We start from the raw sequence: 24547 nt of genomic DNA on the forward strand, positions 1-24547 counted from the left end.
TGTGTTTTATGCAGACTGTTTTCCAACATTTACTTTGAGCATTATACAGCAGTCGCATGCATCCAAAGTTAAATGGTATGATACATAAAAGATTTAACTACCATCAATGGATGCTAAAGGTCCCAAATATGTAATGGAAGCATGTATTCCATTAGCTGGTGTGAATGATTCCAAAAGCGGGTATGATACATTTGATGTTTAGACGAATTCCATCCTTGTGAGATGTGACATAAATGCGGGTTTGGATATGTTTTATGATGCATTCCATCCTTGTGAGATGTGACGCAAATGCGGGATTAAAATATATAACAAGGTTCCATCTTTTAGGAGAGGAACTAGATGTCATTTGCCTCACTAAGAGATGTGACGTAAACCTTGGATATGTGGATTCATATGATATTTTATGATGCATTCCATCCTTGTGAGATGTGACGTAAATGCGGGATTAAATTTATGGCAAGATTCCATCTTTTAGGGGAGGAACTAAATGTCATTTGCCTCACTAAGAGATGTGACATAAACCTTGGTTATGTGGATTTGCATGATATTGGTATTTCACGCGGTTATTCACACGTGTCCAAGTATCCGTTGTGTTATTGCATTTCTAACATTGACGTCTAGATGCATAGGCAAGATATCATAGAGAAACACCAACAGATAGCAACTATACATCCACTAGGTTTTTCATAGGTTACTTAATTTAAAATCAACTTTGCAAGTGGACGATTATAGCTTACCTGATACCTACAAAGACTACTCATTCAAACCTCACGCACAAAATAGCAGTCGTAATAAAAAAAAAACAAGTGTTCACATATGGATAACTATTCATTTATAATTCATTTATAGTTTATTTTTATACTAATCAAGTATAAAACTTTACCTGCTCAACAGGAGAACAGTAGATCGAGGTTCCCGAACTCCCTAGAATGTTTTTTAAGGTATTCCTTCAAATTTTGAACATCTTTGCTGGCAAAAAATATAACTCTTGCATCCTCTGTACTGGTGCCAACAAGTCCACGATAACTTCGCAGCTATTCTTCCAAGACCTTCTCTCATTCATTAGTACCAAAACACTCTTTTTTATCTTATTCACGGTGACACTTTCTCAACTCTTCTATCTTAACAAACTGGTTGAGCGTAACATTCAAATTATATTACAAACAATTAAAGAAAAACAATTTAGAAGTAAGCAAAGAAAAAACAAAAACAAAAAACAAAAACAAAAAACAAAAAAAAAAGACAAAGCAATGTGATAAAAATATAATTCAAAAATTAAGTTATGTACCTTTAGACTTCTTTTTCTTTTTACTACCCCAACCTACGTGTTAAAAGAAAATAAAACAAACGTTATGAAAGCAAATTAAGATTCCACAAAAAAAAAATAGTGAATTGAAAAAAATTGTACCTCCAAATATTTTAAGATTTCTTAACAACTCCAACTCTGTATTATGGAATTTCATTTCCACACAAAATTTCTTAAACACTTCCATTGTCCATCACATCACCCATACTTCGATGTTCTGGTTTCATTGTATGAAAGTGTTATGCTAAATTCTATAAGATGTTACCGCAAGACACCCGCAAATGTCCAGAAATCCAATTGTACAGATCTAAAGTAGCAACTAGAATAGGAGAACCAAGATAATAAAGTTGAAATGCTCTTCTAATTGCAATATCATCCCATCTAGAACTATTGAAGCCAACCAGTATTGAATTGTTGATTTCCTCATAAATAATATTATCGCACTCATCTTTAAAAAATGATGCATTTTCCCAATCTTCTTTAGTAGGATGGCCCTTCTTTATTGGATATTTACTCGGATGAACTTCGTCTAAAGGCGGCTTAATTAACAGTTGTCTTGCAAACCGAGGTGTAATTTTATTACGTCTAACAAGATAATTCGCACCAGCATACTCCCAAATATATTCAGGATCACGTCTAATTTCCGGCACTCTAAATCTTACAACCTCCAAATCATATAATAAAATATTTGTTTATGAAATTGATATTGTTTCCCTATTATGTAAGAAAAAAATGAATGTTAGAGAAATTTACAAATTTCCTATGCTATATCAATCAAAACTAAACAATCTCATGTTATGAAACACAATTATAAAAACAAGGTCATGAACAACAATGAGAGCACTCATAAAACATAACTTGATATCCTTACAATTTTAACTAAGGCCAAAAAAGTTCATCAAGAAGAAAGCTAGATTCAAAACCATATAACTTGAATAATTAGTGAACATAGTGGATACGGAATTATACTATCATGTAGCAGCATGGTTTGGTAAAAAGAAAATAACCCTAGAAATAAAAACTTTATGTTAAAACACAAATTTCTACATTCGCACAGAAATTTAATAACATACTTGCAGCAAGCAATAAACAACCATAAAACAAACAAAGTGTTTTCATCTTAACCATATACTTAAAAAAAACACAAAACAATAAAAATAAAAATAAAATCGACAATTTCAACTTCATCTATACATATAAACTGATTTCACCTTAGTCGTGCAACCATAAAACAAATACTTAAATGTCAGTGTCTGTGCAATTAAATCGCTACTCGGTCGCTACTCATTTGAAGAGCGAGTAGGTGTAATATAATCGATCAAGGATTAATCGGGCAATTTTTCATAACATTATATTTCTTTATAAATACTTGTTAAATATATTTAACATTGAAATACCAACATAATGGAGCCAATTAAGAACCCAATCAATCAATAAACAATCAAAACACTCAATCAAGTAAAATAAATATCATTAAAGTGTAGAACTTTAAATAATTGAGGGTTGATCGAATTGGCGAAATGTCAAGTTCATTGTTTAACAGTGAAATAGTGAACACTATTACTCGGCTAGTTGGCTAATCGGCTAATTAGGGCTAATCGGCCGAGTACTTGGGAGAGTTTTTGAGATCGTCTATGATCGGGGATTAAATTGTTAGTCGGGTCGGCTAAACAGCGAGTAGTGAGCAGATGAGTACTCAACGATTTAACTGCCCAAGTCAGCGTAATGATTATTGTAACTCATTTAGCCATTATCCCTCTCTTGGTATGAATGGATTGGTTGTCCTAATAGAATATCCTATGGTGGATTAGAGTAGGTAAGCAATTAACATTGTTTCCTTAATTAATATGCAGGGATATTACATAAAAACAATTAAGAACAAGTTTTTACCATCAGAGTATAGACATACATGATTTATTTGACAAGTGTAATTACATTTTGAGATTTGTATAACCACGAAATCAAATGTAATGTGACTTTGCTGACTAGTAATGAACTTAAATGTGTCCAATGCAAAATGTCTAAAAAACAGGATGCGAAAGGAAGACTCGAGAAAGAAACAAACATTTAAAATTTTGCTTCCAAAAAAAATTCTATGTTATTCTTAACTATCAAGATAATTAAAACTAGTCGCATAAGTATGGGATCATTAAGCGAATAATTAAAACTAGTCGCCATAAGTATGGGATCATTATGGGGACTACCCATATTTGATCATTATTGGACCTAGATATATTAACTTTTCTTTCCTCACAACAATGTGCACCAAGAAATGCAAAGACAACTGTGTCGAAGGCACGGGTTATACCTAGTCGCATATGATTCCATTCTATTTGTAGTCGCATAAGTTATGATGTTTCTGCCCTGATTTTCTGTTAAAACACTTAATGATTTGAGGGGTTTCACTTGAAATTAAGGGTGTGATAAATGTCACAGTAAATACTCGAAACTCTTGGGTTTTAGAAAAAATGTCATATAGAAACTGTCGAGATTGAGTCTTCACACATTATTTGTTTGGATACATGTTGATTAAACTCATACTTAAATGTTAGAGAGGGTAAACGCCCGATGAGGTCAATCAGTGGGCAGATGATAAGGTGCACGTTGTGTATTTTTTAAAACTCTTGGACTTAAAAATAGTTAATGATTATTGGACTTTATTTATTTTATGGATTTAAAGTCTTAAGAGTTAAGATTACTAAAGACTCTTGGGCAAGCATATTGCTCTCCATGAAACGTCCGACGATAGTCAAATTAATCTCCCAAATTTCTCACTCACTTTCCGTTTCCATATGCCGTAATATCATTTTCTAAACTTATAACCTTAACAGTCAATCAGACTATTTCTTCTTCACCTCATTATCAAACGTTGCATGCCAAGCTCTTCTTCTGTGATATGAAAATATAAAGATGGAGAGGGAGAGGGAACTCTCTCTATTCTTAAAACAGTCTAAGTATTACTCTCTATCTCTCTCTCTTTTTTTTTATCAAGCTATCATTGAGGTATTTCGAATTCTATTATGGTATATTACAAGTGTATAATATATCTTGACTTGCGTGCTGGAAAAAAAACAAAATAACAAACAACGAATGCTCCATCTAGGCTGAGATTTACAGTTTAGCTGGTGCGAAACCATGGCATGGTTACAAATCACTAAATCACAAATTACTTTAAACATTATACAGTCGCATGCATCCAAAGTTAAATAGTATGATACGTAAAAGATTTAACTACCATCAATGAATGCTAAAGGTCCCAAATATGCAATGGAAGTAGGTATTCCATTAGCTGGTGTGAATGATTCCAAAAGCGTGTAGGTGTTAAGATAAATTAAAAATAAGAGCATGTTTGTTAAATTTTAACTAATGGAAAGAAAATAAGTGGTCCACTATGGAAAGGAAAAGAATAGAATGTAAACAGTTTTAAAATCAAGAAATGGGGCTTAGCCCCTTGGTTTTAATCCGGATGAGTGTAAACCCCTTCCTATCGGTCCATGTCACATAATCTCCCTATTTATCGACCCATATCACATAAACTCTCTGCTTTTCAATATCAGTGAAATTCCAATCCAATTCCTATTTTCTATTTTATTTTATTACCCATTTTACCCTTTTTTCATATTCATCGTAATTTCGACCAAGAAGAACACCGATTCATCTGGATAACACGATTTGACACCGATTCATCAGGGATATAAGATCAAGTACCATGCAAATGGATATGAGAAAGATCCGATTGAAATTGACTTCACTCCTCCTTTCAGGTGCGTGTCTTTGTTTGAGATAATCTTTTATAAATAATATATTCTAAACTTATGATTCAATGACCAGTATAAAAAATTTCAAGAAGATACCTAACTGTTGATTGAATGATTTGATTTTTTGACGTTATAGAAGGATTGAAATGATAGAGGAGCTGGAAAAGATAGCAAACCTGAATATGCTCAAGGATCTTTCAAGTGAAGAAGCTAATAAATATTTATTAGATGCATGCAAGAGGTTTGGTGTCAAATGCCCCCTCCTCAGACAACTTCTTGGTTATTGGACAAGGTAAAATATACACTCATCTCTGCTAAAATGCATATTCTTTTGTAGAGGAGAAAATCCCCAGAGCATGCCCTTTGTCAGAAAATACTTTTATGCGTTGTCTAGTTTTTGTTGAGTACCTGGAATGTGCTTGCATTTTCTATTACTTCTGTTCTTTCTCATATTTTCCATATACACGAGTTAGATGACTTAGATCTTTGTTTCTTTAGCTTTTTTGTTAAATAGCAATATACGAATGAAAAGTGTTTTTACCTATAGTTGTTTAATTACAGCTGGTGGGGCATTTCTTGGAAAAGACGTGTGTAAATCCGACTTTTATCATCAACCATCCATTGATAATGAGTCCTTTGGCGAAGTGGCACAGGCAGAAGCCAGTGTTGACTGAGCGTTTTGAATTGTTCATCAACAAGCATGAGGTGTGGTTACAACACATATTTGTGACTTACATTTTTTTTTTGTGCTATTGCTTGATGTTCCAATTCATCCCATGGCTCAATTATCTGAAAATGACCAGGTTTGCAATGCATATACCGAATTGAACGACCCTGTTGTACAATATGAGAGATTTGCTGAACAACTGAAGGACCGTCACTCAGGAGATGAAGAAGCTATGGCTTTAGATGAAGCATTTTGCACGGCTTTAGAGTCTGGTTTGCCACCAACTGCTGGTTGGGGTTTGGGAATTGATCGGCTTACCATGCTTTTGACAGACTCACTGAATATCAAGGTTTGTTGGATCTTCTTACATCTGCCATATTTATATTATTATCTGTTGCGGTTAAGTGTTTAACGTATCTAGGTGATAGATGACTTCATGCACGCTATTATATGACTGAGAAGATTGCTTGTGTTTTATGGTGCAGGATGTTATTCTCTTTCCAGCAATGAAGCCTTAAGACCAGCCATCTTCGTCCTCAGGTGATTAACACAAGTTGTTATCCTCTCCCATTCAGTTTAGACTTGTATACAATTATATAAGTTTTTTTCCCTTTCTGTTTTGGAGTTTTAAGCCAACAAAAGGTCGAACTAATTGTTCTGCTTTTTGCAGCTACTTAGCATCTTTCATGGATGATAGCCGGCAGAGTGTGTGCTTTACTGCTAAGTTGTTTGGTTAAAGATGGAATGGTTACCAAATCATGGTGGTCCTCAATTTTTGTCATGGTATTCTTTAAAGATGCATTAGTTGTATTTGTTACTATGAACTTATGATTAGTTTCTTTTTTTTTAAGTTTCTTTTTTGTAGACATTAAAGATGGACAATAAGCTTTTTTTCCCCCCACTTGTAGAACCTCTCTTTGACATGATTATAAAAATTTGGACTGTAATAATATTGTTGGTGCAGATGTTGTGGTCTTGATTTTCGTGTGTTTTCATCGGTCACAGTCCCCTATTATGTAACCTGGGCTATGTTAAATTGTTGAGTCCAGTCTATCAGTGTTAGATTTTTCAGATTGTTGATGCACCCACTCTCAAGAGGTAGTCGGTCACAAGAGCCCAAACACTATACTATTTGGATTTGGTGCACCTTGAAGGCATTCCAATTCAGGATAAACAAGAGAAAGAAGAGTCTCCTTCAATTGGGGAATTGCGCGATTCTGGTTTAAATAGGAACCCTGAAATTCTACCTGCTGTAAAACCTGTTCAAGCTCCTCTTTCTCGTCGTCCGGTGGGCCTTGGTGGCCTTTGCTCCATTGATTGCTCATTTTGATGTTATATAGACACATTTTGTAAAACTATATTTACAAAGGACTGAATTTTATATAGGCGTTTTTACATTTGAGTTGGTGACGCGGGTTATGGAAATATGAATTTACATATGCAAATATGAAGTTACATATATGCATACAAATTTACATATGCAAATATGAAATTTCATAGATATTTTTTCTGACATCTGACAGGTGACACAGGTTATGTAAATATGAATTTTCATATGTAAATATAAATATAAATTTTCTTATGAAAAAAAAATTCATATGAAAATTTAAATTTAAATAGGTTAAGAAGACTGTGTAATTTTATATTGTCATATGTAAATACAAATTTACATAGGATGACGTCAGCCCGGTTTGTCCTTAAGCCGAAATTATAAGTAAAGATTGATGATGTCAGCCCGGTTTATACAGGGGTATTTTGGTCTGTTTTGGCTTTAATGTTATGTTTTAAATAATAGGGAGGTTTTATGTATGTGTTCGGTTAGAGGGGTTTTTTGTGCAACCATTTAAGCAGCAAGGAGATTAAACCCAAAATCTGGTTTTAAAATTGTGTCTGTTTGGTAAAATGTGGAAAGAAAAGTAAATTGTGTATGTTCTTTTTTTTTCTTTTTTTTTTCCCTTTCCTTTCCCTAAAATTTTTAGGTCTGGGTCATGGACTCAAAACCATTTCCATTTCCCTAGTTTTGTTTCCGCACGGAAAACAGCCTTTCATTTCCATGCGCAAACAAACAACAAAAATTGTAGAAAAGGTGGACCACACCTCATTTCCTTTCTTTTTCCTAGCATTTCCTCCAGAACAAACATGTCCTAAATGTGTAAGAAAAACACATACACAAACAAAAGTGCATTTTGTATTTTACGCACATTTTAGCACTTACGCGTTTAGTAACACACTATTTTTCACAGAAACTCATGTCTGCATCAGCTTAATTTGTTCAAAACAGTTTAGGTGCATGTTTGCAAAGTCAGCATAATAATCATTTCAAAACAATATCCGTCTAGTGGGCGATGAGGGGGGTTTAGGTGCAAAGCCCCCAAGATATTAGTTTGCTCCAACGAAAGTCACAAGTCGAAACTAATAATCATTTCCCTAGCCCTGGTTGGGCTTTGGGCCAACAATTTAGGGTGGGCTTTAGGTGGACCTATATATTTTTTTTTTTACTACATCGGTTTAAAACTCATTTATATTACAAAATCATACAAACTCAAAGTCCAACCAATCTGGCCTCAAGTACATCGAGAATTTGTTTTTCCTCAGACTCAAACCTCACTAAAATTACATTTAACATTGAAATACATAACAATTATCATTTTAAAGGAAGAAGTAATATATATAAAGAAGAAACATAATAGTTTTGGAAGGTCATGGAAGTTGTTAAACTATTTGTAATATCAAAATTATTTCTATAATAGATTCAAACAAATATAATTTACCTTTCTTCTAATTTAAAGATGAATGATATGGAAAAATTTTAGCTTTTGAACAAGTGATGGAGAATATTACAAATGTCATTTTTCCGACAAAGGTTGTTTTGGTTTCTATGTTAGAATTTTGCTTTAATGGTGTGGAAAGCCTTTAAATTTCTATCTGAATGATATAAAAAATGTTATTGGATAAATGTAAGTGATAAATTACAGGTTAAATTGAAAATATTTAACAAAAGAAAGTTGACTTTATATGATTTATAGTGAAAAAGTATGAAAATCTTTTATGTTTTAGAATCTTAAACCCCTCTACCCTGAGGGCTTTAGTTGTGAGGGCTTTATAGGGCTTAGGTCGGGTCGGCTTAGGGTTAAGTCGTTGGGCCAAAATCCCACCCCTAATTGGACTCAAATACAAAATTAATTAACCTTCGGCTCTGGCCTCCGAGATGAATGCAACTGAATTTTCGCATATATTTTCAGAACCAAAGCCTTTAAATTTCTATCTGAATGATATACTTTTCATAATTTACGAGAAAAGGGCAAAATGACTTTAGAGATGCTAATCTTTTATTGGCAGAATATCACGTGAGATAAAGTTTCAAAGCTTGGCATATATATGTCAAAGTTAAATATGTTGAATTCACTGAATAGATCGATTATAGAACCTTTGTCACCGCAACCATGAAACACAATCATTGTATATCAATCAGCTCATGACAAAAAGTCCTTGGAAGCCTGGTTTGGCAGGTGTTATGTGGAAATTTCTGTGATTTTTTTTGGAAATTTCTGTGATTTGAACTTATGTAGGGGAATTGTCTAACATCTATCATTTCGTACCCACCATAAATATTAGATTGCTTCCCATGACACCAAGCCTGGCAAGCCATATAGACACCGAGATCATAATTCATTATATAGCAACAAACGATAATTAAAATGCTATACGTTTTGCAGACTTGCACCTAATTAACTAAGTTTTTTATTTTTTAGTTTTTATTTTTATGAGTTATATCTTGAGCAAGTGGTGGTACTAATTTTATCGTATTACATATTGGGACGCGGAATTCCAGTATATAACTATATAATATCGCAACCATTTTCATCTCAAATATAAAAGAAATCAGCTGTGTTTTGTTCAAAACAACTTGGTCCAGCTGATATTAGATTTTGTGCGTTTTTCATGTGTTTTTTTTGGCTCGTAGTGCGTTTTTCATGTTGAAAACTTGAAATCATGTAACTCATTATTCTCCAGGGCAGAAGCGTTGGATAATAGACGGCAATCATCTTAATATCAGCAATTATCGGGAAAAAAAATCATATTAATATCAGCTCAAATACACCATCAGCTCAACATCAAAGTCATTGATTTTCATTGTGATACTTTTCACACTATGCTCGAGGAACATCATGAAACTATAGATAGTGTCACCTCGTCAAACGTAAGTTGGATAGAATAGAAATTTCTATAAAAATGATAGTATTTAAAGATCTGACGACGACGTTTGGTAAGGGGGTGTGGGACAAAGTGTGTCTAGGTTCTCTTCATCTAAACAAAAGAATAACAACCTCAAAATTTATGACTACAACCAAGTGGGGACATGAAATGTTCATAAGCAAAAGCAACTCCTTCGTAGTGTTGCATAAGTGCACCCTCTAACTAAAATGTCAATGACGCATTTCATGAAAATTTCCAAGTTTCAAGTCTTTTCAATTTTCTAATGTAGCAATTTCGATTACAATTTAAATGAATTTGAATCTCAATGTTTATCAAGTAAGCGGAGCGAATATTTTTGGGGTCGGGGGTGGGTCTGAGTTTCAAGTCTTTCAATTTTTCAATGTATCAATTTTGAATACAATTAAAATGAATTTGAATTTCAATGACTTCTCATTTATCAAGTACGTGTAGCGATATATTCTGTGCTATTGGGAGATAGTATGTGGCCCAAAATAGTGTTTCGTTCATTTTGTCTGATTTCTCTTTTTTTTTTTTCCATTCCCGCTCACTTTTCCACTCCTAGCAATTATACTAATATTTAATCACGGCTTAGACTTGTAGGAGTGTTAATCTGGTGAGGGTTTCTTGTCTAAACGAAACGTGTTCCCGAAACCTTGAAATTTTCTTTGCAGTTTAGAACTTTAGATATGTGCTTGAATTGGTGCAACTCTTAACAAGAGTTGTTTCCTATCAGGTAGCATTGATCAATGGCCCACAACAAAAAAGTCTATTCTATTCACTTTTCCTATTTAAACACAAGATCAATCAAATCTTTCTCTATCGAGCAATCCAGTCTAAGGTACTATTTTCTTGAATATGTCACCCTATACAACGTATCGTTCAAAAACTGCAAACAAAATAGAAAGAATACAATGAACATGCTATATAAAAAAAGAGAGTTAAACACTTAAACCACACATACTTTTACTCTTACTTCTCATTTCTTCTTCTTCTTCTTCTTCTTCTTCTTCTGCATGATCTTTTTATAGAGAAAAAAAACCACATGCCAAAAGTCCAAAACAACTTTCTATATCTTCTACCTATTATTACAGTGTGCTAGTAGGTGGTTTTCATTTTGTACTTTCATTAGGTGTTGTCTTGATATTTAAGTGGATGCTGTTTCTGTTATTCTTTTAGTAAAGAAGAATTGAAGTTCTGAGTTGGTTTTTTTCGTTTTGCAATGATTAAGACTGAAAAAAGAATCATGTGGTTGTGAGCAGGCTAGTAACACCTTTAGAAATAAAGTGGCTTGGTTTTCATTTCTGGTTTCGGTTGGAGAAGAGAAAGGTTGGTGGTTTTACTCATTTTTCAGTTTTTGCGGTTGTAAAAACAACACAAAGGCCCAAAGTTGAATTTTTTTTGGCTTGAGGTAAAAAAAATGGAAAGTCTTTGGAGTTTGTGAGCTGATGGGCATGTTTGAATTCGAAATTTGGCAATTGGGTATCTTTTGTTTTCAAAATAGTCTTTGAGAGTTTCATATGGAAGTCAGTGCTTTGGCATTTTAAAGACTGGAGTTCATTAGTGAAAAGTGTAGTTCAGATGCAATGTTGAGATCAGTAGCTCCTGGATTGTTGATTTCTTATCTAATCTTATCAGTTCGTGCAGACGACGATGCATTTCCGAGGTGTAATTGTGAAGACGAAGGCCTGTGGAGTGTGGAGAGCATTATGCAATGCCAGAAAGTGAGTGATTTTTTGATTGCTGTTGCGTATTTTTCGATACCAATTGAGCTTCTTTACTTCATTAGTTGCTCCAATGTTCCATTCAAATGGGTTTTGTCTCAATTTATTGCTTTTATTGTTCTCTGTGGCTTGACTCATTTGCTCAATGGATGGACTTATAACCAACACCCTTTCCAATTGATGTTGGCACTTACAATCTTCAAGTTCTTAACTGCTTTAGTCTCTTGTGCAACTGCAATTACTCTCATTACTCTCATACCTTTGCTTCTTAAAGTAAAAGTTAGAGAGCTGTTTTTAAAGAAGAAAGCATGGGAACTTGATCAAGAGGTAGAGATGATGAAACAACAAAAGGAGACGAGTTTGCATGTCCGGATGCTTACTCGAGAGATTAGGAAGTCTCTTGACAGGCATACTATTTTGTACACCACTCTAGTTGAATTATCGAAGTCATTAGAATTGCAGAATTGTGCGGTTTGGATGCCTAATGAAGATAGAACGAGTGTGAATCTGACTCATGAGTTGAAAGGTTGTAATTCGTTGGATTCAAGTTGCGTTTCGATTGCTTATAGTGATCCCGATGTAAGAAAGATCAAGGAAGAAAAAGGGGTGAAGATCTTGAGGTCAGATTCCGCACTTGGGGTAGCAAGTAGTGGTGAAGGTGTCGAGTCGGGTGCAGTGGCTGCAATTCGAATGCCAATGCTTAGAGTTTCAGATTTCAAAGGGGGCACACCGAAGCTGATACCACAATGCTATGCAATTCTTGTTTTGGTTCTTCCAAATTTTGATGGTAGAGTGTGGGGCTACCAAGAATTGGAAATTGTTGAGGTGGTTGCGGATCAGGTAGCAGTTGCCCTCTCCCATGCCTCAGTACTTGAAGAATCTCAACACATGAGAGATCAATTGGCAGAACAAAATCGAGCATTGCAGCAGGCAAGGAAAGATGCCATGATGGCGAGTCAAGCCAGGAATTCGTTTCAGAAGGTAATGAGCCATGGCATGAGGAGGCCAATGCACTCAATTTTAGGCCTTCTTTCAATGATACAAGAAGATAATTTGGGTAATGAACAGAAGATTATTGTTGATTCAATGGTGAAGACCAGCAATGTCCTTTCGACCTTGATTAATGATGTTATGGTGCTTTCAACGAAGGATAATGGAAGGTTTCCATTGGAGATGAGATCTTTCCGGTTGCACTCTATGATAAAGGAAGCAGCATGCCTGGCCAAGTGCCTCAGTGTTTATAGTGGTTTCAGTTTTGAAATCGAAGTAGAGAGCTCATTGCCTGAGTGGGTAATAGGAGATGAAAGAAGAATTTTTCAGGTGATACTGCATATGATTGGGAATTTGTTGGATACATCTGTAGATGGAGGATCTGTACTTATGCGGGTTATGTCAGAGAAGGCAAGTGAGAACAGGAATGATCAAAGATGGGCAATATGGGTTCCGAGCTCAACTGATGGCCATGTTTATTTGAAGCTTGAAATTGATTTGCGTAACAGTAGCTTTCAATCAGAGGGATTGGACTCAACGGTGCAGGTCCCTTATGTAAGACACGACAGTGATGGAATAGAAGGAGGCTTGAGCTTTAGTGTCTGTAAAAAGCTTGTGCGGGTAAGTTCGATTCTCATTTCTAGTAATTTGCTCTACTTTATCAGGAAATCAGAATGTATGTTTTATGTGTTTTTATTTAGTAACATGATATCTCGAGTGCAATTCTTTACATAATCGGAAAACAAATGAAAACTTCATTCTGCATTCTTAGTCATGTATATTATTAGTTGGTCTTTTATTATGTAATGGAGAAGAAATGTTATTTGTTACTGAATTTATGTACATTTTTTTCCCCTTTGCACGGTAATTTTAGATTATTTGTAAGAAATGTTCTGTGTAAGTTTCTTTTGAAGGCCTAAATACCATGATTTACAGCATATGCTTACCGAAGAACAAGGCCTAGAGTACGATGGTGAATTCTCGAGCCATGTTCTCCAAGGACATTATGTGTGCTTAATATTTGCCAAAGTATAGTTATCAGGAAGCACCAGATATATAATTATTTTCTATTGAAACTTGGAAAATACAGAGTTCGTTTGCTAGTATATTATGCTTTAAATTCATTTTGTAGCGGCTTTAGTTTATACTTTTATTTTATAGCTTCTTGTACCAAAGTGGGCTGCCTCTAATTGTTCCATTTCATACACAGACAATGCAAGGGAACATCTGGATTACTCCGAATTCCAGTGGTCAAGCTCAAAGCATGGCTGTTGTTCTCAGGTTACAACTCCAACAATCAATAAGTGGTATCTTTGAACCTGGAGGATCCTCGGAACCACCACCTTCCAATTCTCTCTTCAGGGGCCTTCAAGTTATATTGGCTGACGATGACAGCGTCAACAGGGCTGTGACTCGTAGGCTACTTGAAAGGTTAGGTTGCAATGTGACATCTGTCTCATCAGGGTTTCAGTGCCTCAGTGCTTTGGGTCCTGCTGGGACATCATTCCATATTGTTCTTTTGGACCTTCATATGTCTGATATGGATGGTTTCGAAGTTGCAATGAGAATAAGGAAGTTTCGCAGCAAAAGTTGGCCTCTGATTGTAGCCCTGACAGCAAGTGGTGATGATGATGTGCCCGAAAGATGTCGACAAATGGGAATGAATGGTGTCATTCGTAAACCAATTCTCTTACATGGAATTGCAGACGAACTCCGCAGAGTCCTACAACAGGCAAATAAAAATGTGTCAAGATGACAATGTGAATTAACATACACAAGTATTCTGCAGCCATTATATTTAAGGCCATTGGAATTAAAAACAGCAGTATTGACCCCCTTCTGGATTCCGGCATGGATATGTTACTTATACAGCACTCACAGTTAGAACCGCATACAAAAGTTAGTTCATTTTGTTTGTCCTGGGTTTTACATCAATTATTATCCATATTTACATTTCTTGTTAAAAGTTCTTCCAGTTTGATACATATAACATTTGACTTGCTTAAAATTGAAGGCTTGATACATACACCGGGTCACTGAGAAGTTTTCAACAACAGGTGTTTCGAATAATTAGGTATAACCGAATAATTGTACCAGAGCTTCTAGCAACCAATTGCTTGTATGAAGGTTCCTCTCAAAGCGCGTATAGTACCTATTTAATTTGCTGAACTTATGTGTTATCTCACCGTTGGATCGTCTCGGAATACACACGTGTCTTGAAATACAAACCTCGACCTCGAAATTTGTGTCTGATCATGTCTGATATGCACTCTGTAATCACAAAACTATACTGATGAAGACTTGCCAGGCAGAAGAATAAAGAAATGAATCTTTTGGAAAGGACTAAAAGACATTAAAATTTGTGTAACTGTACATATTTTTGTTAATCATGCGAAGTCAGGGGGTGTAAATGTGTAATAAACATCCAGGCCATAGAGATGCGTTTAATCAAGAAACACAAGATTACCAGAAACACATGATTCTTCAAAAAATTATCTCAACTTTGCATTGTGAAACTTTATATGCCGCGCATGTAGAAAATGAAGACAATAAAGACAAAAACATTCTTAAATATTTCTTCTACGATGGTTGAAAACGCGTTTTTCTCTCATACCTGTAGCCTGCAATCTCTCTAAGGAACCAAACAGAACCCTCAAGGCCGGCAGACTGTTAAAATAAAATGTTTAGCTGCACAAACTAGGCTAAATACACAATTTAAAATGCATTTTGAGTTTAAAATGTTTTTAGAAGTTAATTTTATCAGTAGTAAATACTATATATTAACTATTAAGCCTGTCAAGGGGTCAACTACGTTTAGTCCCAAGCAATTTTATATCTGCTCTAGAACGATGGGCCAGCCAAATCTAAGGACTAAATCAGCACTTCGGATCTAAGATAATTTTCATAGAAAAATGTATGTGGGGGTTACTCCAAAGTCCAACCAGCTGGTCAGTCTGTCGGGTAAATGGATGCCCATCTGTAGAACTGGATCTGGAATAGTTGTAGTTTGGTTTGGTTGAGATTTGCCTACTTGTGTTGTACACTTGTACCACATTCTGTCATCAGTGCTGTAGGATTTGGTTCCTAGCAAATCTAGCATATTCTGGATCAATCATCCTGTAGACGGTTCGGTGGTAATTTGCATATAGGATGCATCTTATTGCTACGATGTCAAGTTTTAAATGGAAAAAGAAGAGGAAAACATTTGGTGGGGCGGTACACAGACAATTCAACATAATATTATACTCAGTTACCAAAATAAACATAATATTATACTCAGGGGGTTATTAGTGTATAATTAGTCTTGACAATGTTTTGGTAGTTAATTATATGGCAAGTAGGACTCAGTTTGAAGTTTTGAATGATGGATTTCAGCTCCATCATTTGGGCTTTCCAGATTTCGTATTTTAAAGACTTAAAACATCCAGTTAGAGATAGATTTGCTTAGGTAAGCAGGTGTAGGGGGTCTGTATTTGGAGAATAAAATGAAGGAAGAGCAAGTGGATAAATTAAACAATAAACAAGCAAGTATACCTCATCAGGCACCCACATGAAGGTTATTCCAAAATTCTATAGCAACCGAATCTTTTGAACCGAATTTGTGAACACACTGACGTAGCACTCATCAGGCAGGGGGTGCGTGTGTATTGGTCAAAGAAGTACTGAAAATCAAGATCTCTCTACTTGCCACGTTAGTGTGTTCACAAATTCGGTTCAAAAGTGTGAGTTGGTGTAGAAACACTCAAGGTTATTAGATCTCATTCTCCTCTTCCTACAATAAGAAATGGAAGTATACTCACAACCCAGGTGGAAGTCTAGAACAACTCAAAATGAAATTCGTCTTAATACTCCTTTTTATTGATTCGAAAAACCAGCACTATTTCCCATATACCTTCTTTTCAACTCTGTAACCATGCATCTTGATATAATAAACTTTGTTAAGCCTTCTAAATAATTGGGTAACTTTTATCATCACCTGTCTAAACTTCAATTCTAAACAAGCATCATATCTTGAAGTTTTACCAAATTTTGACAAACATCAGAACACGGTCTGGCTTGCAGTAGCTTGGTTCTGAAAAGGGTACTGAGTGGGGGTGGAGTTTTGAGATATGCAATACTGAGTTACTGACTGCACCTTGTAATTGTAATGCCAGGGAATTGGTAGCAGTACGTAGCACCATCTGCTGGTTCTTCAATAGAGAATTTGAGAACATCAAGAAGCCTTATTTAAATCTGAAATCTAATTATTACTCAAACAGCACTCTGGTCCCCCAATCATATATATTGAGTACCTGAATTTATATTTTTAACTTTTCATCTCAAAATTTGAACGATATGGTAGTAAAAGTTGGGAAAGATAGAACGCTCTTTGTGGAAGCTGCAACTTCTTAAAGCATGGGGACACTTGCCATTTCTTTTGAACTCTATTAATCAAATGAAAATGATTTTACAGTCACACAGATTCACATTGGAAGTCAGATACACAAAAAAACATTGTTCCTCACAAACACAAATGCGTCTGCCGGGAGTCGAACCCGGGTCTATTGCTTGGAAGGCAATTATCCTAACCGTTGGACTACAGACGCTGCTGATATACAACAGCAGTGGGTAGAAATAATTAACACAAAACTGTTCTAGTCATCTGAAAAGAAATGAAAATACGACAATTTCATTAACACGCATTCGGCGGAATTTGTAAAAGTACAACCAATGATGAAGTACAACCAATGACAGGAACAAACTTATAGTGAACACACACAACAAATGAATCAAATTGCCATGACAGTCATGGGAAATAATACGTTCAAAAGTTTCCGCTAGAATTTGGCTTGAAGACTTTCGACAATGTTCTTGTCCACTTGAAAGGCCTTAGACAGAACTTCACTAGCAATGGGTAGGTTCGATCCAAATACCGCGTCTGCTATAGTAATGACTCCGGGATTTTGACTACTTAATGCGGCAAATGCAACTGCATTTCCGTATCCAACATTGCGTTGGAAGTGAACTAGTCCCATTGGAAAGACAAATACATCTCCTTTGTTAAGGACCATGCTAATTAGTCGATTCTCGGGGTTGGATGTGACAAAGCCAACAAATAATGTGCCTTCTAGTACTGTAAGAATCTCACTAGCTCGAGGGTGAGTGTGTGGAGCGTTGATACCCCAGGGAGCATAGTCAATACGTGCCAGGGAAATTCCAAGAGTATTGAGTCCTGGTATTTGAGCTACATTGGCTGGGGTGACCTTTGATCCCAAGATATTTGAAGTGTTTCCTGTTATGTGGAGTCCGGAAAAGGAGAAATCTAAAGCTTGAGCCATCTTGGGGTCCTTGCAGACCATGCCGTTAACTCTTGCTGCCAAAGAAAAAGCTAGAATTGTGAGATTTAAGAGATCAATCCAGTAGCAAGGTTTGTACCTATGCCTTGGAAACAGAAGAACATAATTTATTATGTACTGAATCAAGTTAGACTTGATCAAGCCTGGGGTTGGGCCTCATGGTCTTGCGATTAGTTCCCACCAGGCCACCTTCACTTGAAGGGCGTTAGTTTAAGCCTTTAATGCGAATAAGAATGACTAGTGAAAATTTTTAAAAGTCGATCCACCGCCAACTATTATTGTATTAATTTCTGTTACCGTATTCCAGAAACAATGTGTTAATGACATGATATAATGACCTTAAAAGATCTAGTATACCATACCTGTACTGGTAGGATCTGCAATGCAGAAATCTTGCATTGGACTAGGCTCAAAGGAAAGTGCAATGGAACAAGTTAAGGCTACCAGAACCCATAGGAGAATGTGGTTTGCCATGATTCCTTTACTGAAGCAGAAAAATAATTCTAGTGGTACCTAGAGAGTGAATTCTGAAAAGCTCTATTAAGTATTTAAGACTTTAAGCGGACTCGTGAAACAAACTTGCTTCCACTACGTCCTATATATAACGATATTGCCGTCCAAACACTTTCAAGTTGAAGAAGTTACTGAATTCAATTGACATTGTCACAGGTTTTCGAACACCAATATGACTTGGGAATACATTAATGTACGTAGCAGTCTCATTGCATTCTCATTTTAATATTTTCCATGTTATATTTAGGCCAATTGAGAACTAGTAGGCTATTGCCGGCTTAAGTAAGCCAGTGCTTCCAAGAGATTATTTTGTTTCTTCTAAAACAAATAATGTTATTAGAGTATAATAATTAGGATAAACTGAGTTGCTGGGTATGTGCAATGTGATTTGATTGGTCCTCTACGACCATGTCTTTGAATGCTCAAACGAGAAGGCAAAACGTAATCCACTTTTAAATTTTGTTCACTCCTTTTCTGAGAGTGAAATATTTAGATGAGATGCGATGGTGAAGTCCTCTTCTTATCCTTTTCATACAAATCAGAAATAGCCATTCAATCTAATAATATTGAGGATTAAAATCTCAATTCATTTGTACTAAATATAGTAAAGCCAATGCAAACTTCACACTAAACATGAAAACATAACCAGTCGGATATCTAAAATATAAAGTTGTACAAAGCACTCTACATAACATCCATCGAGTGTATCTATTAAACTCACTAGCTGCTTGAATGGGTTTAATTGGGATATGTGATTTCATGGACACATTAAGTAGACACAGATTACAAACACAGACAAGTACTAACTATCAGCCTTCAACTGCATTCCTTGCTTCTTTCCTTGGAGGCGAAAGGGTATTGATCAAAGCTCCAGTAGTTAATATCTGGAATACCTCAACTCCAGAACCTAATAGAAACAAAGTGAAATAAGAATTAGGCAAATCAAAAGATACTATTGATGTTTGTATTGAGTACTACAAATCAATAATTGCACTCACCCAACACTAGGTGTGCATAGAAGAATATATCAGCAGTCTGCTGCATATCTTCAGGCACCTGTTACACACAAAAAAAGAGTGTCATGGTTGTAGCAAAACATAATGCAGGTTGTCTCATTGCAGAAAGAGGAAAACAAGTTGGTGGCGGCGAAATTATTCTTGAAAAGCTGATTCAATTGTCTTGTTTAAAGGTTCTTTACCAATAAAGAAGCTTTAAAATGAGCTCAAAACAATGACAATGGCCTGGGCAATGTAAACAGTGTGTTTGGTTTCCTATATTCTCACAAGTCAGAAGTATACTGAGCTGCTGTATTCTATCTTATCCCTAACATCTGTCCCAACAACGGTGCTCCACTTGAGAACCCACTGCATGGTCCTACCAAAAAAAAAGGACAAATGTGGTTTCAAAGGCATTGTGATGCATGATAACAAACAAATGATGTGAGAGTGAGCTCCTTGATCAGGGATGGTGACTGGAATGATCTTGTCTACAACTTGTTAGATAGTGAACTTACGGATATGATTCTCCGCAGAGAGGTCAATTCATTGCTACCTGAAGACACAGTGGTGTCGACTCCTCCAACTTCAGGTAAATATACCACGAAATCAATTTATATGTGTTTAAAGTAGATCAGGGAAAATGTTAAGTGATATAGGCTTGTCTGAGGTAAGCTCACAATCCCTAAATACTCCTTCATTGCATGGAACTTGTTTACTGGTTTATCCACACAGGACAGACTCAATACTAGGAAGATACTTACTCATTCTAAGTGTTTTCTGTGTGTGAGGGACAGAAACAATTCTCAGCACCTATTGTATGGTTGCTCATATACAAAAGGAATATGGACTAAAGTGAAAAAAGACGTTGGGACTACATGCTCTGATGCTCCAGTACAGAGTTCTAACAGAAAATGGATTACTACACTACCATCAGAAGGACAAGGAAAAACAATATAAATTTAGAAACTATAAGACACAGTGTATGCTGTAGTGTATGCAGTGTGGAATGAAATAAATGAAAGAAACAGCAGGTATTTAAAAACAAACGACACTCAGCTCAACATGTCACCAGAGACCCAATGAAGAAAATGAACGGACCAAGATGAAAAAAGTTCCAGATACACAGGAAACAAAAAGATTTACTGAATCACTAGGCATTCATACACAAGTAAAACCTATTGTGTCCATCATGTGCAGCTGAAGAAGACCTCCTAATGGAACTATCATGATCAAGAGATCAACTCGGATGGGACAATGCAGGCAAGCACCACTGGTGTTGGGGGTTTGCCAAGAGACAGTGAAGGGGAGATACTAACTACTAACTATTAATGTACACTCTTTTGCTACAAGAATTAAATGGAATACAAGCTGGAACGCATGCAGCTAGAGATCTCAATATCAGACATGCTATCTTCACTCTGACTCTATGAGGGCAGTCAATATTATACAAGACCAGGCCAGTAGCTCCACTGTACTTCCAGAATGTATTGCAAGCTACTGAGCAACATATGCAGTCATTTTTATATAAAGAAGTGCAGGACATATACAGACAGGGTAATAGACTATAGAACAAGATCATGCAATATGGACAAGAACAATACCATGTATACTATATATAGCATAACTCCACTAGATGAAAAGCTAAATGTAAATGTGGATGAAGATACGAGTGGTGTCTTGTATGCATGGTTCTAACTTATTCAGTTATTCTTAATACAGGTTGGGGTAACCTAAATGTTACCTTTCTAGCACTTGTAAATAAACGTTTCAATAAATGTTTTGTTAAAAAAAGGCACAATGAAATTTACGTTTGTTACCTTTCTCGCACTTGTGCTCTTCCTAAAGTGTACTCTGTCCTTCTCTATTTTATAAAATATAATACATCGTTACTTTTTCTGATAAAGAAAAAGAAATGCACCAAAATATTCTGCATCGAATGGTGGTTAACTGACTACTGGAAAGACAATTGAAAGTCGACACATCCTAACACACATTTGAGAAGTTCAATCAAATAATAAGACCCGGGAGCTGGTACTGCAGTACAGTTACATCTCATATGAGCGATGGTATTATTGCACAGGAAAGCATTTCTTCCTTGTTTAATGTTTAAAACAGTTGGTACCCGGACTGAGTCCTAAATCTCAATGTTGATATATACATAGTCATGAGTCTAGTCTTACCTCTAGCTGCAATCGTTTAGTACCATACTTCTCTAACATAACCCAGTAAGCATACTCCATTACTGATATATAAAGCTAAATACTTTAGTTTAACAAATAGTACTTCAAAAGTCAGTTTGAAAAATAGGGACTTGGCATGTTTTCATTTTAATAAACATAATGGATCAGCATATGAAATAAAGTGACTCACATAGGTTTTCTTAGTATTTTGGCCAGTGGCAAGAAACAAAGTCAATAGTTTGGCCATTTCTGAAGTGGAGCAATAGAATCTCAAAAGAGGTACGTGGTTACTGATCAAAGCTTCAAAAAAACAAAAGAAAGAGATTAATTATTATAAAACTATTGTAACAGAAATACACAAACTTGAAGAGAATTGATTATTGAAGTTGGTAGTATATTATATACCTCTTTTCCCCAGCACAATGCAGGCGAGACCAAACCCAACCACAGAGAAAGTCAATACTCTGTTGTAAGGCTCATTAGGAGCAAACATGTGGAGTCCTATAAGCCCAAAGAGATGTACAACAGCCTGCACTCAACAATGTGATCAACCTCAATATGTTAAGACTATAAAATTTAGTAAAACAAGGTCATACCTGCATTGCAAAGATAATATGAAGCCTAAACTTCAACTTAGCTATCTTAACAAAGTCAACTGCTTCTGCTACTCCTTTCATGCCAATACAAACTTCCTTTTGCTGCTGTTGCTTCATCAGAACGAGATTTCAACTTACTTGATGAGAATTGCTGACGTAAGATTTGAAGTAACAAAATAGCTCACTCCTAAATTCTCAACTCTCTAGTATTCAGGTTTAAGTGAGTGGGTGGGTGCATGTATCACTTCTCGTTTACTAATTTCGGTTTATATCCAGCCACGGCTGTTGTGTCATGTGTGTGTTGATGACTAACTTTCGAATTAAATTATTCTAAAAAATATTTTAACTATTTAGATAGATCTATTTATGAAATATAAATATTATATTAGTCACTCATCTAAATTTCTTGCAACATGAAAATCACACTCCAGAAAATAATAATAATAATAATAATGCACTTTTATAAAAACTCTTCCAGTTCTTTTTGTTGTTTAATAATAGAAGTTTGATAAAATATTCGTGTGAATACCCAATGAGGCGAAATTTATATTAAATATACTTGAATAACAAGTCATTCTCAATCATATACTTGTTGAGACATTTCCACTACACATAAAACAACAATGTTTTGAGGTTAGTTCAATGCATTAACATTTAATTTTTGATTTTCCGTTAAATATTTTTTTAGATCAGTTCATTGCATTTGTATCCAGTTTTTTATTTTTTGTTAATTCATCTTTGAGGGTAGTTCAATACAATTACATCCAGTTTCTGATTTTCCGTTTTTCAATTTTTGTTAATTATTCTTTGATGTTAGTTTCATGAATTTGCAATTAGTTTTGGATTGCGCGTTAATAACTTTATGAGGTTAGATCAATGCATTTGCATCCAGTTTCTTATTTCAAGTTAATTATCATTTAAGTTTAATTAGTTCAATGCATTTGCATCCAGTTTTCGATTTCCCGTTAATGATTTTTTAGGTTAGTTTAATGCATTTGCATCTAGTTTTCGATTTCCAATTAATTATTCTTTAACGTTAGTTTGATGCATTCGCATCCAGTTTTTTATTACACCTGAATGATTCTTTAAGATTAGTTCCATGCATTGGCATCCTGTTTCGATTTGTCGTTAATTATTCCTTGAGGTTAGTTCCATTCATTTGCATATATATAGTTTCTGATTTTATGTTAATTATTCTTTAAAGTTAATTCATTGCAGTTGCATCCACTTTTCAATTTTCCATTAATTATTCTTTGAGGTTAGTTTGATGCAGTTTCATGTTGTTTCCGATTACCCGTTAATTATTCTTTGAGGTTAGTTTGATACATTTGTATCCAGTTTTCGAGTTTCCGTTAATTATTCTTTGAGGTTAATTAATTCAATGCATTTGTATCAAGTTTCTGGTTTCTCGTTAATTATTCTTTGAGGTTAGTTCATTGCAGTGTTACATCCAGTTTTCGATTTTCCGTTAATTATTTTATGAGGTTAGTTCATTGCAGTATTGCATCCAATTTTCGATTTACCGTTAATTATTCTTTGAGGTTAGTTCATTACATTTGTATCCAATTTTCAATTTTCATCCCACTAATTATTATTTTTTTATTAGCTCAATACATTTGTATCAGGTTTTTATTTATCGTTAACTATTCTTTGAGGTTAGTCGATGCATTTGCATCCGGTTTTCGATTTTCCATTAATTATTTTTTGAGGTTAGTTAGCTGGATTTGCATCCAGTTTTCGATGTCATGTAAATTTTTTTTTGGTTCAGTGCAGTTGCATCCAGCTTTTAATTTATCGTTAATTATTCTTTGAGGTTAGTTAAATTCATTTGGATCCAGTTTCCAATTTCACGTCAATTATTCTTTGAGGATAGTTTGATGCATTTGCATCCAATTTTTTATTTCATGTTAATTATTTCTTATTTACTGTTAATTATTTCTTTAAGATTAGTTTATGCAGTTGCATCTAGTTTTTTATTTTTCGTTAATTATTCATTGAGATTAGTTCAATACATTTTTATCCAGTTTTTTATTTCTCGTTAACTTTTATTTGGTGTTAGTTCAATACAGTTACATCCAATTTCCAATTTTCCACTAATTATTTTTTGAGGTTAGTTCGATGCATTTACATCAAATTTTCAATTTTCCGTTAATTATTCTTTTAGGTTAGTTCAATGCAATATTGCATCCAATTTTCGATTTTTCGTTAACTATTATTTGAGGTTTCTTCAATACATTTGCATCAAGTTTTCGATTTCCCATTAA

At 35.0% G+C, this 24547-nt stretch overlaps 3 protein-coding genes, 1 long non-coding RNA gene and 1 other non-coding gene across 7 annotated transcripts; 1 reads left to right on the top strand and 4 right to left on the bottom strand.

Moving 5' to 3' along the window:
* The first annotated feature begins 10797 nt into the window (after positions 1 to 10797).
* LOC147500136 (protein EIN4-like) lies at positions 10798 to 14626 on the top strand. 2 transcript variants are annotated; one of them, XM_086561843.1, is made up of 3 exons: positions 10798 to 11275; positions 11594 to 13281; positions 13871 to 14626. In XM_086561843.1, the coding sequence occupies exons 2-3, from the start codon at positions 11656 to 11658 to the stop codon at positions 14414 to 14416; spliced, it is 2172 nt and encodes a 723-aa protein (XP_086417969.1). In that variant the 5' UTR covers positions 10798 to 11275; positions 11594 to 11655; the 3' UTR covers positions 14417 to 14626. The 2 variants fall into 2 exon arrangements, with proteins under 2 accessions (XP_086417969.1, XP_086417968.1); XM_086561842.1 differs by having other exon boundaries at positions 10798 to 13281.
* LOC147500137 (uncharacterized) lies at positions 14144 to 16014 on the bottom strand. Its single transcript, XR_015196204.1, has 2 exons — positions 15275 to 16014; positions 14144 to 14383 (listed from the first exon to the last, which is right to left on the bottom strand). It is a non-coding gene; the product is annotated as an uncharacterized LOC147500137 (long non-coding RNA).
* Positions 16015 to 17174: 1160 nt separating this feature from the next.
* TRNAG-UCC (transfer RNA glycine (anticodon UCC)) lies at positions 17175 to 17246 on the bottom strand. Its single transcript has one exon. It is a non-coding gene; the product is annotated as a tRNA-Gly (tRNA).
* Positions 17247 to 17309: 63 nt separating this feature from the next.
* LOC147500139 (putative germin-like protein 2-1) lies at positions 17310 to 18570 on the bottom strand. Its single transcript, XM_086561844.1, has 2 exons — positions 18359 to 18570; positions 17310 to 18013 (listed from the first exon to the last, which is right to left on the bottom strand). Exons 1-2 carry the CDS (start codon positions 18468 to 18470, stop codon positions 17478 to 17480), a joined length of 648 nt encoding a protein of 215 aa, XP_086417970.1. The 5' UTR covers positions 18471 to 18570; the 3' UTR covers positions 17310 to 17477.
* Positions 18571 to 19054: 484 nt separating this feature from the next.
* LOC147500140 (uncharacterized) lies at positions 19055 to 22600 on the bottom strand. Of its 2 annotated transcripts, XM_086561846.1 has the most exons (6): positions 22284 to 22587; positions 22093 to 22216; positions 21878 to 21987; positions 21325 to 21368; positions 19508 to 19565; positions 19055 to 19416 (listed from the first exon to the last, which is right to left on the bottom strand). In XM_086561846.1, the coding sequence occupies exons 1-5, from the start codon at positions 22398 to 22400 to the stop codon at positions 19514 to 19516; spliced, it is 447 nt and encodes a 148-aa protein (XP_086417972.1). In that variant the 5' UTR covers positions 22401 to 22587; the 3' UTR covers positions 19055 to 19416; positions 19508 to 19513. The 2 variants fall into 2 exon arrangements, with proteins under 2 accessions (XP_086417972.1, XP_086417971.1); XM_086561845.1 differs by lacking the exon at positions 21325 to 21368 and having other exon boundaries at positions 22284 to 22600.
* Positions 22601 to 24547: the final 1947 nt, after the last annotated feature.

The sequence above is a fragment of the Coptis chinensis genome, chromosome 5, assembly GCF_015680905.1.
Source record: "Coptis chinensis isolate HL-2020 chromosome 5, ASM1568090v1, whole genome shotgun sequence".
Classification (NCBI taxonomy): Eukaryota; Viridiplantae; Streptophyta; class Magnoliopsida; order Ranunculales; family Ranunculaceae; genus Coptis; species Coptis chinensis.

Excerpts from the sequence above, each read along its gene's own strand:
- LOC147500139 (XM_086561844.1), bottom strand. The coding sequence starts at position 18,470 with ATGGCAAACCACATTCTCCTATGGGTTCTGGTAGCCTTAACTTGTTCC. Across the intron at positions 18,014-18,358 it reads TGCAGATCCTACCAGTACAG|CAAGAGTTAACGGCATGGTC; the intron begins GTATGGTATACT and ends TTTCTTTGGCAG.
- LOC147500136 (XM_086561842.1), top strand. The coding sequence starts at position 11,533 with ATGTTGAGATCAGTAGCTCCTGGATTGTTGATTTCTTATCTAATCTTA. Across the intron at positions 13,282-13,870 it reads TCTGTAAAAAGCTTGTGCGG|ACAATGCAAGGGAACATCTG; the intron begins GTAAGTTCGATT and ends TTTCATACACAG.
- LOC147500140 (XM_086561845.1), bottom strand. The coding sequence starts at position 22,400 with ATGAAGCAACAGCAGCAAAAGGAAGTTTGTATTGGCATGAAAGGAGTA. Across the intron at positions 21,988-22,092 it reads CATTGTGCTGGGGAAAAGAG|CTTTGATCAGTAACCACGTA; the intron begins GTATATAATATA and ends GTTTTTTTGAAG. Across the intron at positions 19,566-21,877 it reads AAAATACTAAGAAAACCTAT|GTGCCTGAAGATATGCAGCA; the intron begins GTGAGTCACTTT and ends TGTGTGTAACAG.